We start from the raw sequence: 19,378 nt of genomic DNA, 5'->3' as shown, positions 1-19,378 counted from the left end.
TAACTTCACCTGATATGGTTAACAAGAAAGACAGGAAGCTGGTGAAGATTCTCAGTCATCCAGGTCATAAATAAATAAAAAATAACTGGACTTTTTTTTCAGAAGTTTGAAGACGTTTCGCTTCCCACCCAGAAACCTTTCTCTATTCAAAATGTCTGGAGTAAGTGTGGAGTTCCAAGCTTTATATTACTGCCAAACAACGGCCTTGTTATGGCGTAGATAACATGCAAATTAAACCGAAACAGGTAAGCCAGGCCAAGAACGACCTTAACGACTTCCCATTACTAAGGGTTGGACCTGTTTCGGTTTAATATGCATGTCACCTAAGCCATAACAAGGCCTTTGTTGGGCAATACTATAAAGCTTGGAACTCCACACTACTCCAGACATTTTGAATTGAGAAAGCTTCCTGGATGGGAAGCGAAACGTCTTCAAACTTCGGAAAAAAGTCCAGTTGTTTTGTTTTTTAACTTTTTTTGGAAGAAAGACGGGGAAGTTTTTTTTAAAAAGAATTGGACCTAAAAAACAAAATTGGTGAAAACGCCCAGATAAACGATGTGACTACATTTAGCAACAGACAAGAGTGAACAAAGTGTTAAATCCACAGCTTCATGCTTGGCGTCCTTCATCATTTTTCACCTCCAAACCATCCCGCCTGCAGTGCATCCTCGGCTGCCGTCGCATTTTTTCTGCACTGCAGGTTTTAAATCTGTTGCAGGAGAAACCCGTCAGTTGCGTCTTTTATTGTGGCAGCTGATGCAGGTTCTTGTGAAGCGCATCGCCGTCATTTTGCAGCGTCAGCGTGCGGCTCCATGAGGCCGGGTCGTTTCAGGTTCCAGTGGTTGATCTGGCGATGCCCCGCCTCCTCCTCGCCGCTGCTGAAAGGAAAGCAGTCCGTCTGTCCCCCGTCCATCATCCCCGGCTCTCCTATGGCTTCGCCCTTAATCCTCCCTTGGACTTCCGTTATCTCACCGCCGATCTCCTCCGTCTTGACCGCGTCAATCATGCGCACGTCAATGTGCTCTGGTCCCGGCACGGCTTCCTTGCGGTCCATGTCCAGCCACAGTGGTCCCGGGGGAGGTTCTAGAGGAGTGTAGTGGGGCTCCGGCTGCTCAAGCTGGGGGTCATCCTGTGGGTGGAGGCTGTGCTGCTCAGCGTGGAGGAACTGGGGTTGGTGCTGCAGGTGGTGCAGAGGCTGCAGTGGATGCTGCAGGGGCTGCTGGTGGTAATGGTGATGCTGCTGGTGCTGCTGCTGGTGCAGGTGGTGGTAGTGGTACTGATCCGCGGTCTGCTTGTCCGCGTGCACCGTCTCTTTTGTCTGCTTCTTGAGGAACTTCTCAAACTTCTTGGAAGCTTTTTTGTTTGTGACGAACCAGTCCTGTTGGGACACAAAGCAAAGACAGAGGATAAAATAACATGTTCAAGCAGAGCAACCATATGGAGTTGAGTGGATTTAACGTTTTGCCATCTGCCCTGAGCAGTGAGCATAAACATTAAATCTGCTCTTTCACCCTCAAGAACCGCTTTTCCTCAACATTTCCTTAACAGACTTTTTTTCAAAGCTGATGGCCTCCCCATTCTTAAAATATCAATCTTTAGATCAATTTAAATTCTCAAAATAGATATTCTCAGAATGACGTATGACTAATGTTATTTTGCTACACTAGAAACTAGAAAACAGAAATATTTTATTTATTAGTGTGTGAAACCCTAAATTCTTTATTCTCATAATATTATGATTTTATTCCCACAACCTCCACAAAAAAAAAGGGGGGATAAAAGTCTTTGGTGCTGCTATTTTGGGGATCGCAGACTGAAAAGTTTGGGAACCCCTGCTCCAAAGTACACATATTCATACGCTAAAATGTCTATAGGTGCATTGCCCAAGGGCACATGTGACAAGGGGAAGCTGGACTTGAACCCACATCTTCCAACTGGAAGAGGACTACTCTAATCACTGAGCCATAGTCAGCAAGTTCGACTGGACTGGTTCTGGTTTGGGAGCAGACTAATCTAAAGTGGTTCCCAAATTTCTTCCTTTTTTCATTTTCCCCTCAAATTAATGTTGAGATTAGGCAACCAGCTCATTTATTTAAAGGTGCAATAAGCAACAATTCATTATTTTAGATAGAAATAAAAAAAAAATAGTGATGAGAAGAACTTAAAGTATGGAATATGGTATAATGTCACACACCATGGCTCCATCCATATACGTCTAATTATAGCTCCTGTTATTGACCTTTCATGGGGTTGGACAGCCTTTAACTCTGACGTCACTAAGCGACAGAAACACACATCGATCATTCTGGTCAAATCCACGGCTACAGCCTTTCTGAAAGTGAACTACAAAGTGCGCTCTCTCTTTCTGGACATTTTCATTAACTTCCGGGAGGTGGGCTGTGCTTATGCGTCATGTCACGCAAAGGATCATGGGATTCCTTTTAGCTCCTTAGTGCCGTTAAGAGACATTGCGAGGTTCCTATGCTAAAGAAGCTCCTTCTTTCCTGACTGCACTATTAGGATAGCATATATGGCGACCGCTGACGCACTTCCACCTTGGCTATAAAGTTGTTACCTAAAAGTCGTATTTGGATGGAGCCCATCTCTCTGTTATTCTCCTGTCTCTTGTTTACAAGCCGGGTCTACAGACAATCCAACTAGTGGTGAAAATTCTGCTTATTGCTTCTGTTAACTCCATAGAGACTAATCATTTCTTGATTTCTTATTTATAGGACTTTGTATTTTTGTTTTACTCAAAACAATCTCTAGAAAACTGACCTTATGTCGTTGATTAATAATCAAATCATTATTGATTGCCTTTACTTTTAGTTCTCCCTGGTTTAGTAAAATCCATAATTCATTTCACTGATGCTAAATAAATCTTAACCGAAGAACTAGACATAATCTTCTTGCTTTTTGAAATTTGTTTTAAATTGTTCATTGGTCAGAATTATTAAACTGATTGAGGCACATTTTATTGATGTACATCAGTGTAGTTCAGCCTACCTCATCAACGGCTTAGATGGAATAAATTAATACAGTGGTGTCATCAGCATAATGTATAACTGTAAAGGAACAAAAGCTAGAACCTTGCTAATTTATCTTTACCTGTGAATGGACGGAGTTTATGTGGTATTTCACTCCACTTTCAGAGTTAAACTCCTTGTTGCAGATCAAACATCTGTATTTCCCGGCCTCAAATTCACCCTGAGAAAGGACGGAAACAAACATTGGAATGATCGATTACAGTCACAATATCTAAGCATACAGGTCATTAAAGAGGCTAAACAATCAATCTCACACCAACTATTCAATGTACGAGCTGTCAGCTGTCTGATGTATTTTAACTAAAACCCCAAAAATGATTTCTAAGATGTCTTCTAATTGGTAGGAAATGGTCTGAACCCAGAACAGATGGCGTACCTTTGTGCACAGTCCCAGGTGAGCTTTCAGTCCTGACACACTGGTGTATGTGCAGTCACAGCCCTATTGGAAGAATAAAGGACATCATTTGCACTTCACATTTGGCTACACACCAAACTGAAATTTAAGAATTTTTTAAATTGACAAAGTAAAAGTTCTGACAGTAATACTTCTCACTTTGTTCGCTGTGAATAATAACAACATGATCAATTATATGCCCGAACAGGATGGAAGTACCAAAAATATGTTTTACAAGCTCCATGTTGGGTTCCCTTTGCCCTGCTTTTGATTTTTGCTCCTCTGGTGAAATAACATAGTGGTTGCACGGCACAATCTGACTTCATATTATCCTGATTTTCATCCAGAATTTCTTTTTTTGATGCCTCTTTACTCTAGTTTGCATTCAAGGTTTTATCATAGATCTTGTATCAAGAAGTTTACTTCTTCCAGTCATATTGTGGCCCGGACGGCCGGATTAGATACAACTTTTGAAGAACGGGTATAAGGTGTGTTAAGTCTGGACACTAGGGAGCAGTGCCTAACAGCAGCTTGAGATAGAGTGCAGAAAATACACAATTTTATTTCAAATCAGATAAACTGTGCTCAGTCAGGAATACGGCTTAAAGAGTTGTTGTACCATTACTAAGCGAAACATCAAATAAAAGCAACCACTGCTTGCCCTACCTGGTTGGGGCAATGGACTTTCCTCTGCAGCTTCACCTCATTCTTCCACTTCCTCAGCACCTCTTGGCTGAACGCCGGCAGGCCCGGGCGGGCATATTTCAACTGGAGAGGGCAACGACATCATAAAAAGGTGTTCAAAGCCACAGACTCACTCTATGTGTTAAAATAACCTGCAGGTTCATCATCGGTAAGACTTATTTATATACAGGGAGGTAAGGAATAAACAACATTGTGCTGCACTTTTCATTGATTTAGCGTTCGACACTGTCAACCACAATTTACTTGAAGAGAGATTGACCAAAATTGGACTCTCTAAACAAGCCGTTGGATGGTTCAGTAATTATCTGACTGATCGATCCCAATGTGTCAAATCAGATAAAATTTGTTCTAATTCATTGTCACTAACTAAAGGAGTGCCCCAAGGCTCCGTTTTGGGGCCTCTACTATTTACTATCTATGTGAACAATGTTGGTCAGGATCTTATAGACACTAACTACCATTTTTATGCTGATGACATGGTTTTTTACAGTTTTGGAAAAAACCCTAGTGCGTGTGTCTTTACGTTACAAATTGCTTTTAATTTGGTTCAGTACAGGCTTTTAAAATTAGATCTTCTTTTAAATTCAAATAAAAGTAAAATGAAGCTATTTTCAAGAAAAAAGACAAAATTGCAAAATCGCTATCCTCTTATCACTTTGCATGGGTCAGAAATAGAAAGGGTTCAATCTTTTAAATATTTAGGAATTTTAATTGATGAAAATCTAAATTTTAAACCTCATGTTGAACAATTGATTAAAAAACTCAGACTGAAAATTGGCCTCTTCTTCAGGAATAGGCTTTGTTTCTCTTTTAAGTCGAAGAAGAGACTGGTAGCTGCAACGTTTTTACCCATTCTGGACTATGGTGACCTAATCTATATTAATGCCCCAGATCAGGTTTTAAAAATGTTAGACTCAATTTACCATGCCTCCCTACGATTTATCACAAATTGTAAGCCTCGCACACACCACTGTGAACTTTATATACGTGTGGGCTGGCCAGCATTAGAGACTCGTAGACTCACTCACTGGTGTATGATCATTTATAAGGGTATTCTGCGTCTGCTCCCCTCATACCTCTGTGAGTTCATTCAACCAAGAGCGGCTGGACTGTATTCTCTACGTTCTCAAGAGTCTCTGCTTCTGTCTGTACCTAGTATCCACACTGAAGCTGGAAAGACAGCTTTTCGGTACTCTGCCCCCACGGCATGGAACAATCTTCAGAAAGACTGGAAGTTGAAGGATTTGATTCCGATCTGACATTTTAAACGATTGCTCAAAAGTTTGGAAATGAGATCCATGGTTTGTAACTGTTTTATGAAATTCTAACTTAGATAGATGTTATTGTAAACTGTAATGTAATTTGTAATGTAATCTTTTGCTGCTATCTTGGCCAGGACTCCCTTGAAAAAGAGATTGTTAATCTCAATGGGACTTTTCCTGGTTAAATAAAGGAATAATAATAATAATAATAAAAGGAAAAACATGTCTCCTGCCTTCTTATCATCAGGCACCAGGTCCGACGGGAACTTCCTTTTAGGCCAGTCTTTTGGCAGCTCGTTGTTGGCGATCTCGGCCAGGTGGAAGTTGGCCACCTGTGCAGACGCTCGCTGCACTCTGCCGCTGGGCGTCCTCTCTGGGTTTGCCTCCCTCTGAGCCTTCAGGGCCTCGTCCTCCTCGCTCTTCTGCGGCGTCTGAAAGGCGGGTGCGGAAATCAAAGTGGGACATCGGCTTTGAGCTTCTTAGATAGTATCGATACAACCAGAACTGATAAATTAGTGCGGGTCTATAACGTTAGCGGGGCAAATATGAGACAGGTAGCTCACAGGAGCGTGCTCTGATTTCAGGTGGTACTCCAGACCAGCCTTGGATTTGTACGTTTTTCCACAGTGGGAGCAGTACAGCAGCAACTTCTCCAGCTCAGACTCTTCCTTCCCACACTTCTTCATGTGGTACACGTAGCCCATGATGCTGGTGAAGGCAGCTGTGCAGCCCTGTGGGGGAGGAAGGAAAAAAAAAAGGTGTTTTTATGGATTTAAAACACCAGGCGTTTTAGGACCAGACTGCAGGACGATCAATGCCTCGCCTCTTTAGAGCATTTCAGTTTGCCGAGTCTCTTCAGGATTTTTCGCAGTTTGTCTTTGATCGCTCGGTCGTCGAGGTCCTTGGAGTCATCAGTCGATGGCTTTCAAAAGAAGAGAGCAGGCCTACGTTAATGTCAGCTATCAGCTTTGCAGATATTACGCCACATTTAAAAATAACACCAGCGGCAAAGGAGCCCCAAGCTATGAATTATAAACTCTAACATAAAAAAATTCAACAAATTAAACATAAACACGGATAAATAAAGCGAGGCTGCATAATTCAAGCATGAAGGCTTGCTTTTAGGAGTTTACATATGGATTCCAAATGATGAAAAGCCTCAGTAGCTTTAGGTTACCGTGCCGGGCCTCTGAGTGTGTAATACAGAGGAGTAAATGCAAAACAAATCAAGACAATATCAGCCAATAATATGGTTATTTACTTCAAAAGAGCCAACGTTCCTGCAAAGAGCGCAGCAGAAATAAAGAGAACGTAGATAATAATCTCACCAGGTGGCTGTGGTCAGCCATGATGTGATACTTCATCCCCGTCGAGGATTTCAGCTGCTTCCCGCAGTGCTGACAGGTAAAAGGTTGCTGCAGATTGACGGCACATTTTAAATGACAGCAAATTCTGAACGAGCTCAATGCTTCACACTAAGTACCAAGACCGGAGTATAAATTTGGTCATACTTTATGGGGGAACCCACAGCATGTAGTTAAATACTACATGCTGTAGTATTTAACTACATGTGCTGTGAAGAACTATTCACACGTCTTGGACTCTTCCATATTTTCTCACAATAAAACCACAAACCACAGTGTATTTTAATGGGATTTTATATAAGAGACCAACGCAAAAATGATGCATAATTATAAAGTGAAGGAAAAATTATAAGATAACACAAACATAATGAAAAACATCATCTGAACATCACACAAAGCTCTGTTCAATACAGAGTCTGAAAATGTAAACAGGTTGGGACATCTGTAAAGCTCCAAAGACACCTAAACTGATGAAAGCATTAATCATGCCCTCTGTGAAACATGGCGGAGGCAGCATCATCATGTGGGGACGCTTCTCCTCAGTAGGGAGATGAAAGCTGGTCAGAGTTGATCGGTAGCTGGATGGAGAACTTGCGACTTGAAATAATCCAAAAAAACAAAACAAAGCAAGCACTCAACAAATTGGTCATTACGGAAGTGAGTCCAATTTGGTGCTTATCACCATCCACGTTGGGGTCACAGTGGACATGTTGAAGAACGCACTCTGGTCAGATGAGATCAAAATGGATCTCTTTGACCAATATAAGTAATACTATGTGTTTGATTAAAGAAGAAAAACTAAAAATCTCCTTTAACATCGCATCTCCACAGTGAAACAAGGTGGCGGCAGCATCATGCTGCGGGGATGCTTTATTTCAGCACAGACAGGGAAGCTGTTCAGAGCTGATGGGAAGATGGACGGAGCAAAATACAGAAGAATCCTAGAAGAAAACATAGAGGCAGCAACAGACTTGAGACTATGGGCGAGGGTCACTGTTCGGGACAATAACTGGATAAATGCAGCCAAAACTGTAACGGAGGGGTTTACATCAAAGCGTACCCACATGTTGGGATGGCCTAGTCAAAGCACAGACCTAACCCTAAATAATTATATGTGGCAAGACGTACAAATCAATGAGTTTAAATGGGTTTGAGCTACAAAAGCATTAGTATCCACAAGTTAAACCCAAAACAATTCGGAACTCTGACAGATTTAAGTTGAAATAATCTGTTTAATTTACCAACATAGTTTTTCTGACTCAAAGTCACACTTTGAGTCAGAAATCTGTGGAGGTTAAAGGTTAGGATGACGGTAAGGAGACCTTCCAACCGTCACCAAACCACCAGCATGGGAAAATAAATCGAGACATGATCAGAAGGGTTGGGAAGCTGAAAGGCTAATAAAGATTTTTATAATAATAACTTCCAACATGCAATTTCCTACTTTGTTTTTCCAAACCGACACTACTTTTAGATTGTTTTTATATATTTTGAGAGATGTCCACATCATTTCCTATCAGAAGTAAACTTCTTTGGTGTAGTGGTGGCGTAGGGGTGAAGCATATGACCCATATGTGTTCAGAGGCCTCAGTTCTTGACCCGGCCGTCCCGGGTTCGAGTCCTGGCCCTCAGATCTTTGCTACAGGTCTTTCCCCTCACTTTCAAACTCCATTTCCAGTCAGCTTACTGTCAAATAATGGCAGCAAGTGCAAAAAAACTAAAATGTAAGGTTCTTAATGACATTAAATCTCCAGGGGTATGATTCAAAAAAATTTTGAATCATGGGGCTGAATAAAAAAGCATGCCACACATTTCAGATTTTATTAGCAAATAATAAACTGTATCCTTTTGCTTCCACATTACAGTTATATTGTACTCAACGTTGGTCTATCACATGGAATCCCGATAAAATACGTTGAACATTTTGGTTGCAATGGGACATAATTTTAGCTGGTGTGAATACTTGTCAGGGTACTCACCAGTCTGCAGTTCTCCATATGTTTCTTCAGCCCTTCCACCGTTTTCCGGCTCACACTTTTACATTTGGGACACGTGATTCTCCCTTTGGCCACGATCTGGAGCTGCCAGCGCTCCTCTTGGCTTCCTGGGGACCATGTAAATCATGAATGACCTGTTTTACTACCACAGAGTAAATATCTGATTAGTTACCTGTTTTACTCAAACAAAATCTTTCTTCTAATTGTAAAAAAATAACACTTTAGTATGAAGTTTGTTTCTGAAACTGCTGGACTGCATCTGGGATTAAGTTCAACAGTTGAAATTTTGTTTTATTACTAATCAAAAAATAACATTATTTTTAATTGAGCTGTTAAAGACGCTGTTCTCACCTGGAGGATAGGTCGGAGGTTCCTTTTTGATTGGAGGAATGAAAACTTTCTGATCTTCATTCATCTGAGCTGCTGGGGTCTTACTAACACTGACTGCATCTGAACATGGAGGCAAATAAAACAATATCCATCGTTAGAGCATTCAATTTATGATTTGATATGTTTAAAAAAAAGTCCAAACATAGCTTTCCTAAAACTTTACTCTTTTTCACTGATGTTTGTGTTTAAAAAAGTATCTGTGAACTCAAGTCTCAGATAGAAAGTTGAAACTATATTATTATTATTATTATTATTATTATTATTATTATTATTATTATTATTATTATTATTATTATCACATAGAAAGTTAAAACTATTTAATTATTATTATTTTGATCAGATAGAAAGTTAAAACTATATAATAATAATAATAATAATAATAATAATAATAATTATTATTATTATTATTATTATTGTTGTTGTTGTTATTATTATTAATAATAATAATACATTTTATTTGTAATGCTCTTCTCATTTTAGAGAAGTTCTAAAAGTGCAACAGGATAAGTAATAATAAAAATGGTACAACATAAAAATAAAATAAACCTGATGGAAAAGAAGGGAACCTACAGGACTCGCTGCCCTCTGGTGGTGGAAGGAAGTTATTTACAGCAGGGCTTGGCTCCACTTCTGCTCTTTGGACCTTCTTCAAGTTCAAGTCTTTGGAATACATTTTTAAAATACATGTAAATATAAAATGACTTAAATAGTTCTGCACAGACCAGAAATAAAACAACAGAATGAGACTTATTGGTAATATAAAGCTAGTTTTATTTGTGCATGCAAGCTTTCGCCACAGGTGAGAAACATACGGAGTGATTACCAGGTCTCCAGACGTTCGCCCGCTGCCTGCTTGACTCGCTCCAGGCTTGCTCGTCCTGACTTTGGCCGTTTCCCCACCCTTGCTCTGGTGCTGTGGACGCTCTGTCTCTTCCTGGATCCCTTCCACCGTTCCAGGCCGGATCCTGGCTCTGATCTCTCCCCACCCCCCATCCCGTCTCAGGACCTCGGTCCTGTCTCGTGATCCAAGCCTGCTCTGGTCCAGGATTGGGTCCATCTCCTTCAGGGATCCATGTCTGCTCCTGGCTGGAGCGTCCCGCTGCGTCTCTACCGGCGCTCCAGACCTGGTCCGGGGCTTCTTTCCTGCCTGGAGTCCAGGCTTCGGGACCTCGCTCCCTGCTGGGGTCCCAGGTCTGTTCCTCAGGACGCCGCTGCTCCTGGCTCACCTCTGGTGCTTCACACCAAACATCCTTCCCCATCTGTCTTGGAGGCACGTCTACAGAGCTTTCATCTGAGCCGTTTGCCATGCCATCTGGTCCCATCAGAGAGCAGCTGGGGGTCGGATAGTCCACAGGTCCCAGGGAAACATTCTGGAGGTCCTCATACCTGGAGTGAAAACAAAATATATATGCAAGATATGTAACATCTACACATTTCTTCAGTTAAACCTGGTAAAGACAATAACAAAACCACAGTTAGATGGACAGAACATAGGAATTTAGCCCCAGGGAAACCTGCCGTACAGTAGATAATGAGCCATAAGATCTTTATTGATTCTGCTTCTTTATTTCTTCACATGACCTTTAGCTACTCACCATCTGTATTAAGAAAATACACATTTTATACGTTTTAAGGTCAGACAAAATGTACAGAGGTAGGCCATTTGGTCTGTTGAAGTGTCTGGATTAAAAGTGTCAAAGAGCAGCTGAATTGTGGAGAAACTTAAGAAAAAACTTCAAGATCCTCTGAGAAGTTGCAGAGTTATTGATGAAGATTATTTTCAAAGATGTTCTTGAAAGAAGGTCTAGCGCCTTGAAATGGATTCATTAAGACATTTTTCAGTACTTTAAAACTGCTTTCCAACAAACTGCAGTGGTCCAGTAAAAATCAAACCATGCACTGTTTTTTTAACACAGGCGGGAAATATGGCAGAAAATCCCAACATTAGACCTTTAGTGTAACAGAGCTACAGTAATATCAAAATAAGAAATGTTCTGGCAGCATTTCGTTTCTAGAGTGGTTCCTAGAGTCTCTAAAAGTAGAATGGGAGACAGATCCTTTAGCTATCAGGCACCTCTCCTGTGGAACCAACTCCCAGTTTTGGTCTGTGAGGCAGACACCCCGTCTACTTTTAAGACTAATCTTAAAACTTTCCTTTGTGACAAAGCTTATAGTTAGAGTAGCTCATGTTACTCTGAGCTACCTCTATAGTTATGCTGCTATAGGCTTAGGCTACTGGAGGACATCAGGGTCTATATCTCTCACTCTGCTGAGTTCTCCTACTGTTCTCCAATTTGCATTGTTAGTTGTTATTTCAGCTTTTTACCTTTTTTGTTTTTTTTTTGTTCTCTGTCATTTTTTTCTTCATAGAAGGTACACCTGGTCTGGCGTTCTGTTATCTGTGACATCTTCAGGGGAGGCAGATCATCCTCTATTACCATCTAACATAGAAAGTACTCCTGGGTCAATGTGAGCTTCTGTGCTTTCTGTGTCTCTGCTCTGTCTTCTCTAAGCCCCAGTGGGTGGAGGCAGATGAGCGTTCACACCGAGCCTGGTTCTGGTTCTGCTGGAGGTTCTCCTCCCTGTTAAAGGGGAGTTTTCCTCTCCACTGTCGCTTCATGCATGCTCAGTATGAGGGATTGCTGCAAAGCCATCAACAATGCAGACGACTGTCCACTGTGGCTCTACGCTCTTTCAGGAGGAGTGAATGCTGCTTGGAGAGACTTGATGCAACCTGCTGGGTTTCCTTAGAGAGGAAACTTTTTTGACTAATCTGTATAATCTGAATGAATTTGACTTTGGAAAGTGTCTTGATGTGACATATTTCATGAATTGGCGCTATATAAATAAAATTGAATTGAATTGAAATTCTCCGTAAATTATGACCCGTTGAAATTGCACGAGTTTTCTCTGCTTTGAATAGCTCCGACTTTAAAACATGCAGCGCTTTTTTAGAGTAGAGGCCACCATGCATGGCAGAAAGATGAACAGTCATTAGAAATAAGAACAGTCATTACTTTCACACACAAGAAACAAACATACAGTAAATCCACAAAAGGCTGAGCTTTCTCCTACCTTTTTTTGCTGGAAGTTCTCTTCATCTTCACATCATTTTGATCTTGAGACGATTCATTCTACAATAAAACAACAAAGACAACTCCGATAAAACGGTGAGGAGGAAACCTGGACAGCTGTACAAACTCAGAAAGCAGAGAATCCAACATCTATGAAGTAATTTAATAAAAGCTACAGGATGTGAGCGCTTTGTCCTTCTCACCTCTGGATACTCCAAGGTGTTTAGTTCACCACGTCTGTCTGGAAAGCTCTGAACAGCTGATGATTTAATCAGATAAAAGCAGAAAGAACGCACAGTTGGCTCAACACTGCTGGCTATATATTGAAATATAAAAATAGATTCCCTTTTTCTCTCCTCACCTGGACATGGAGGTGCACCCCTGGCTTGGGACTGGACAGGCTTCCTTTTCCTCGGCACATACAGAGGCGACATATCCCCACCGAAGTGGGCGGGGTCCATACTAGGAGAGCCAGACCCTCCACAGACGAAATCAGCACTGCCAAAAAAAAAGACATAAGTTAAGGAACTAAAAAAAATATTCATGGACTTAATCATTTTTATTAAGTGAGACATTTCTGGAAATCAATTTTTATGGAAAATGTCGTTTCCTGCCTCTGTTGCTGCTAAGATGTGACAGGAACTGGGAGAATATCTTTTCCACACAATAAAACTTTATTTAAATAAAGTCTGATGCTGAGAATATAGTTTGTGAAAGAAAAACTCATTAAATCTTAGAGTGAATCTGTAATTATATTGTTACATGAAAAAATGATGCATATGCACCATGAAATAAATAATGAATGAATTAAGTAATCACTTAGAAATAATAAGAAAAGCAAAAATGAAGGTATGAAAAATAAATTAAAGAGAAGCAACGTCATAAACACGTTTTGCACAAAATACACAAAAACAAAGTCAAGATGTCACCCTTTCCTCCAGCCAAATATCAGGGATTAAAGGTGGTCTTTAAACGGAGATATAGCTTCTGTTATGGATTGGTACATAAATTCATACTTTAGGAGCAGCAGCTACACATTTCCAATCAGCTCTACTTTCTGTCTGGATCCTGGATCATCACCTGGCTGTGTGATCTCAGGTATAACGATGCAAAAAGGCCTTAAAATAAGATAGGTCCAGATCTTTAATAAGCTTAAACGTTAACAATTAAACAAATCCTGTAACAAATAGGAAGCAGGTGGAGAGAGACCAAGAATACATCAAAGCATTTTGCATAATATGTAAAGATCTCACAAAGTGTTTTTTTTTTAGAAAAGAATAAAAAAAACACATTATTTTTGTCTTTCTCAAATGACACAAAGGTTGTGAACAAAACTACATGCAGTAAAAGGTTTAGGAATGCAACCAAGTCATCCAGATAAAAACTTCTGATTTATTTACAGCCCAATTTTTAGATTTGTGTTTCTTTGTTTTACAGTTTTTAATGGGTTGGCAGCTCAGTGTGTTAATTAAATGCCTACATCCATCCAGCCAGGATGCGTAGGTTCTGGTCTCTGGGCCGGGTTCAGAGGTGATTATGCTAAACTCATTAAGCATCAAATCTGGCCAAATTCTTGGCACTTGTAAGCCATATTTTTTCTCTTTGGCTTTTACTCCAGCCTGACCTGGACATTCCACTTTTCTCACTTTCTATTTACTTATTTATCTATTTTTTTTTATTTCAAATCAGCTTATGTATATAATGCCAACTCCCAACGCATCATTTCATGGCCCTTTACAAACAAAATGGTTAATTCAATAGAGAGATTCCAAGTCCAGTACAGTATTTATTTAATTATTTAAACAAATTACAGTCAATATCTGGCTTGATGTTTTTGGAGAGTAATATTATTGTGTTGTGTAGAATAATTACATAGTTCCTTTCAGTGACTTTGGTCCGCTCCTGTTGTTTTTAAATCAGGGTTAACTATTCAATGAGTTGAGTTTAATAAAGCCTTTAAACAACTTCTATGGTTGGGAAGATTTATTGAAATGTCACTGACAGGCAGCTGAAAGGAGCAAAATCTTTCGAATGCAACATGTGTATCCAAAAAAAAAAAAAAAGGTCAGGTCCAAGGATGAAGCCTTGAGGATCTCCACCTTTAAACAGCATTGCTGCAGCCACTGACAGATATTCATCTAAACTTTCCTCTAAACTACAGAAAACTTTACTTTAAAATTTCTGGATGCCCGAGCAATTTCAAAATCCTGCTTGAACTGTTATGATCAGAACAATAAACCCAAAAATTATTTTTAAAATGTGACTTTAAGTTGTCATTAACATAATAAAAACAGGAACAACACAAATGTTGGAAATTATAATTATTAATTATTATTTACTTTTATTTAGACAAGTAATCTCATTGAAACTGGTGGTCTCGTTTAAAAGTTACATAAAATAACAACAATTAACAACAATCATTAAAGCATTATCTTAGCATTTAAAATGAGTTATTGATATGCCTTAGTTTTAAACTTGTATGGTATAAGTTTGCCACAAAAAATAACAAATTCAGTTACAAATATAATGCAAGTATTTTAATAACAATATTTATTATACATTTTAGATATAATAGTATGGTAATTCCCATTAAAATAGAAAATAAAGACTTCATCCTTTTATGAAAGTATTTTATTCCACAATTATTTTATTTCACAAATACATGATTTTAATTAACAACAAGATGACACAAAGGGATTAATATATGATGAGTTTTCTTTTAACTTCTTAAACAACCCAAATTAAAAACCTACTGTGATTTATTAAATGCCCCCCTGTGGCTACTGGGATCACGATGCATTTATGCAACAATAAAAAAGAAAGACGAGATACAAAGTTTATTGACTATCTAAAAATATTTAATTACAAAAATAAAGCTTTTTAATTTCCTGCAAGTCCCTTTGTTTTATACACAGTTAAATTGAGGATCATCTTGATTTAAAATACAATTTGTATGGAAACCAAACTCTGCATTTTTAAAAGGACATTTTGAAAAAATAAAACCCTCAATATTCATCAGATTTCCCCCTCAAATCAATTCATTTGTAGTTCAGAAATTAAAATTATTCATATGCAAATGTTAGTACAGTTAAGAAGCCATATGTTAGTTTGATGTTCCTATTAAAAATAAAAGTTGTAATGAATCATGAACGCCTGATGATCCAGTTTCAGCGCCTGTTGGGTTCACACTGGGCATTTTGCATCATATTTGACATGTGAGCTGTTTGTGCTGCATGTGCGCATGACTCCACTGTCTGCTCCCTTTAAACAACACGGAGATAAAATAAAAATGTAGAAGAAACGAGTAACAATTAAACAAATTAATAAAAGAGAGAAGTGCATGACGTTTTACAGTAAACCAGCCATTTGTGTAAATCAAAAAGACAGATCTCCAGCCACCACCATCTGTGTCTGGGTGGATAAATAAAAGAGAGGGGAAAACCCCCAAAAAGGTTTCAAAACACACGCAGGCTGCGTGGAAAGCTTGATGTCCCCTCATACCGAGGCTCCCCTCCTGACCGCCTCTCATTGTTTCTAAACGGAGGAAGAAATGCCAGAGAGCCTACCGTCCTACAGCTCCCTCCCTCTGCAAGGACGCCCAGCCTCCATGTCTTCCAGCCCGGCCTCCCCGGTCGCCTTTCCCCCGGCAGAGCAGCCACCGGGCGGGCTAGCATCAAGGGAAAGGCCCGATCCCTGGTCTGGAGAAGCCGAGGCTCAGGCTGCGCCTACAGACGGAGCAGCGCAGCCGCTGGATGCGTGAGTTGCGGGGCGGAACGCCCTCCTCCTGCTGGACGGAACAAATAAGACCCGCATCTGCTGCTGCGTTCAGGGGCTGTAGGACACGCCGCGATGCAAAGCGCTGAATGAGGAAAACTCCAGCGGGGTAGAGGGGGGTGGCAGAAAATATGTTTTTCCTGTAAAGTGCAAAACTTCAAGTATCAAATGCAAGGGGACTTTTTGTCTTCTGAGGGCCTCTGCTGACCCCCCCACCCCAGAGAACTTGAAAAGGAAGGAAACCCCCTTTTTTTTTTTGAAAGGTCGTCATAGTTATAAACAGGTAAGGAAATATCCCTTTCTGATGAACTTGTTGCTGGCTCAGGGTTGTGGAAATAGTTTAAGACAATTAATAAACACTTTTTAATGAACTATTTTGAACAGATTGTAAAAACTAACAAACAAAGAAACAAACAGACAGTTACACAGAAGAACATTAATCAGGTGCTCTTAAAAAAACAAAAACAAAAAAAACAACAACAATGAAAAGGAGTGTAATTACATTATTCTTTGAAAAATCTCTCAAAAATATCCGTGGATGTGGTGCTTTGTTTAGAATCAATCAATGCAAGGGATTTCATGTACTCTTTAAACCCATACAAGAAACATTTGAAGTTGGGGGATGTTTTGGAATATTTACATTTGTGTATATGAAATTTACCAAACAAAATGAATAGGTTTGTAATAGAATTAGCATTAATGTCTCCGTGGACAAAATACAATATTACACTCTACCAGCCAATTACAATGTTGACAATTAATGAACACGACCATAATCCAGGGCTGATTGTGACGTTGCAGCAATAAGGTCCAAACTCTCTCTCTCTCTGGGCGCTCTGCTTTCTACCCAAAAGGTTAGATTAATCATTTTCTCCATGCATCCACGGTTTGTCCTGCATGCAATGTGATGCATGCAGGACAAACGTTGTCTCTGCTTATCCTTTACAAGGTATGCCCCCCACAACCTTGTAAAGATAAGCAGGTAGAGACAATGGATGGACATTATAGTTCACCGTCATACAATGGTCCAGAATGCAGGTGCTTATCTTTTAACTGGAGTTGGGAAAAGTGAGCAAATCACCGCCATCCTGGCTCCCCTCTACAGTCTCCCTGTGCATTTTAGAGTTCCTTTTAAGATTCTTTTATTTGTTTCTAATAGTTCCCATGGTCTTGCCTCATCTTACCTCCTGGAGGTACCGAGGTCTAACCTTCAGCTCAGAGGAGACGGAGCTTTTAGCGTTGCTGCTCCGAAGTCATGCAACGTTCTGCCGTTCCATATTAAAAGCGCCCCCATATTATCCACTTTTAAAACTCGGCTTAAGACACATTTTTATTCCTTGCCTTTTAACACACGTTGAAACTTTTGGTCTTATTCCTCTTCATATTTTTATTGTAATCTTTAGTTTTCTTTTTTTCCCCATTTTAAATGTTTATTGATTGTTGTCTGTACAGCATTTGTCACAGCTGCTATTGTTTTAAAATGCTTTATGAATAAAGTTGCAGTAGTAGTAGTAGTAGCAGTAGTAGTAGTAGTAGTAGTAGTAGTAGTGGTAGCAGTAGTATTCTCTTCAATTTAACTGTTGAAGCAAAGAAAAAAATCTATGCAAAACTGTGTTAATGGCTAAGAAAAAATACTTACTTCAAGGACAAGGAGGCAACCCAGGACTATCCTTATTATTTACTTTCAATGTTCGGCACTTCTATCGTCAGAGATCCACTTTATGCAATTATTTTGATCTAAATGTGTAAAAGCGATACAAATTATTTTCAAATGGAGCTCTTTATCTGAATTGCTGTCAGATTAAAAGATTATGGATTGGAGTTCTTCTGTTGTAGAGTCAATTTCATACACCATCAACTCACTGCTGTCCACCAGGTCGCATTAAATCAAGCGTGGACGGTGTTAAAGTCCCTGAGTAGGCCGGTGGGCCCCCTAAATTAAAAGCAGCTTCGAGCCTCATGCAACTTAGTGCCAGCCTTATAGAAATTGACAGTTAATATCTGTTGCTCTCTGCTTGTGCAGTTTTACTGGTCATCACCTTCATCTATCTTCATTTAAAGAGGGTCTGTGCAAAAGTCTTGAGTCATCCCTCATTTTGTTATAGTTTCCTAGCAGTACAAATGCTGCCTAACTCTTGGTTTCTAAATGCATTCTTGCACAAATGCCCTTTGTACAATCAGTTCTGCACATACAAATGGGTTTTAAAAATACTCACCTGTACACTGCGATCGCACACGGTCTCTTTCTCCTGCATTGTTTACATTTCAATTGTTTACTTTTAAACCACTACTGCACCTTATACTGTAATTTACTGTAATTTACAAGCTGTATGCAACAAAATTTCGTTCTGTACGCACTCTGTGCATTCAAAATGACAAATAAAGTTGTCTAAGTCTACGTCTAAGTTCCTTTTTGTAATCTTACATAACAGATGTCTTATTCTGTTGTCCCCCAGTTTATTTGAACATCTTCTCTGGACTTTGGCAGCACTTATCAGTCTAGTAACACTTTTATTAGAAAGTTTGCCAACGCCAGGGATGAGACGAGTCACTGTTGAATCCACAGTTGACATACTGTAACTCCAGCATGAAAAGGTGATAGGTTAGGGCATAAATGACCATTTTCATTTTCATTTGGCACTCAGGAAATGAAGCATCTCATACCTATTTACTCAACCATTAAGTGTCAGTTTCTCTTAAGTATTTAAATGTATTATGGAGATAAATATTGAAAAAAAAACTTCAAGGACTCTCACATTTCATCTAAATATGTTTTTTTTTTTTTTAAGAACATTTCACCCTGTTCTGTGGTTCTGTTGCTTGGCTGGAAAGTATCTCTCATGAAAGATGTGAGATCATGAAACCTGATAAAGCCATTACAGTACAGTAGACTATGCATAGATTGTAGGAAACTGCTTTAAATCACGGGTTGTTAAAGATGGAATGAGCTCTCACCGTGGCGAGGATGAATTATTGGATGATCGGTTGTTCTTCAATCACCTGACCCTGACCTATGAATGCTGCAGGTCTGAAAAAGGCCAGCAAACTCAAGGGGTGAATCAGAGTTACGGCAATACACGAACAACAGGTTAGCAAAGAAATTATTTATAAAAACAAGATCTAATTATTTTATGTTGAATCTATGAGAAACACTGATTTTACCTGCTTGACGGAACGTTTGGCTTCAACAATAAGAGCTGTTAGCAAGAAACTCAGCAAAGAGACGAGCATCAGAAGGAGGATGCAGCCCTCAGACACATACATTCCAGCTACTGTTAATTTTCTATAGATATTTCTATTTAAGATATGATTACTTTTATTCTATTGTGGCTTTATTCTTATTTATTTGTTTTTTTTCACTGTGGTGGATT

General features: G+C 39.5%; 1 protein-coding gene across 1 annotated transcript; it reads right to left on the bottom strand.

Annotated features, from left to right (window-relative positions):
• Positions 1-473: 473 nt before the first annotated feature.
• znf512 (zinc finger protein 512) lies at positions 474-15,893 on the bottom strand. The gene is made up of 16 exons (XM_036147177.1): positions 15,800-15,893; positions 12,595-12,731; positions 12,437-12,492; positions 12,235-12,293; positions 9,983-10,545; positions 9,730-9,819; positions 9,121-9,219; positions 8,752-8,876; positions 6,737-6,823; positions 6,232-6,330; positions 5,972-6,139; positions 5,642-5,839; positions 4,108-4,209; positions 3,424-3,486; positions 3,109-3,207; positions 474-1,378 (listed from the first exon to the last, which is right to left on the bottom strand). The coding sequence occupies exons 2-16, from the start codon at positions 12,692-12,694 to the stop codon at positions 785-787; spliced, it is 2,502 nt and encodes an 833-aa protein (XP_036003070.1). The 5' UTR covers positions 12,695-12,731; positions 15,800-15,893; the 3' UTR covers positions 474-784.
• Between the last annotated feature and the right edge of the window lie 3,485 nt (positions 15,894-19,378).

This window comes from Fundulus heteroclitus, chromosome 15 (assembly GCF_011125445.2).
Source record: "Fundulus heteroclitus isolate FHET01 chromosome 15, MU-UCD_Fhet_4.1, whole genome shotgun sequence".
Lineage (NCBI taxonomy): Eukaryota > Metazoa > Chordata > Actinopteri > Cyprinodontiformes > Fundulidae > Fundulus > Fundulus heteroclitus.
This window is presented reverse-complemented; position numbering and strand designations above follow the sequence as displayed.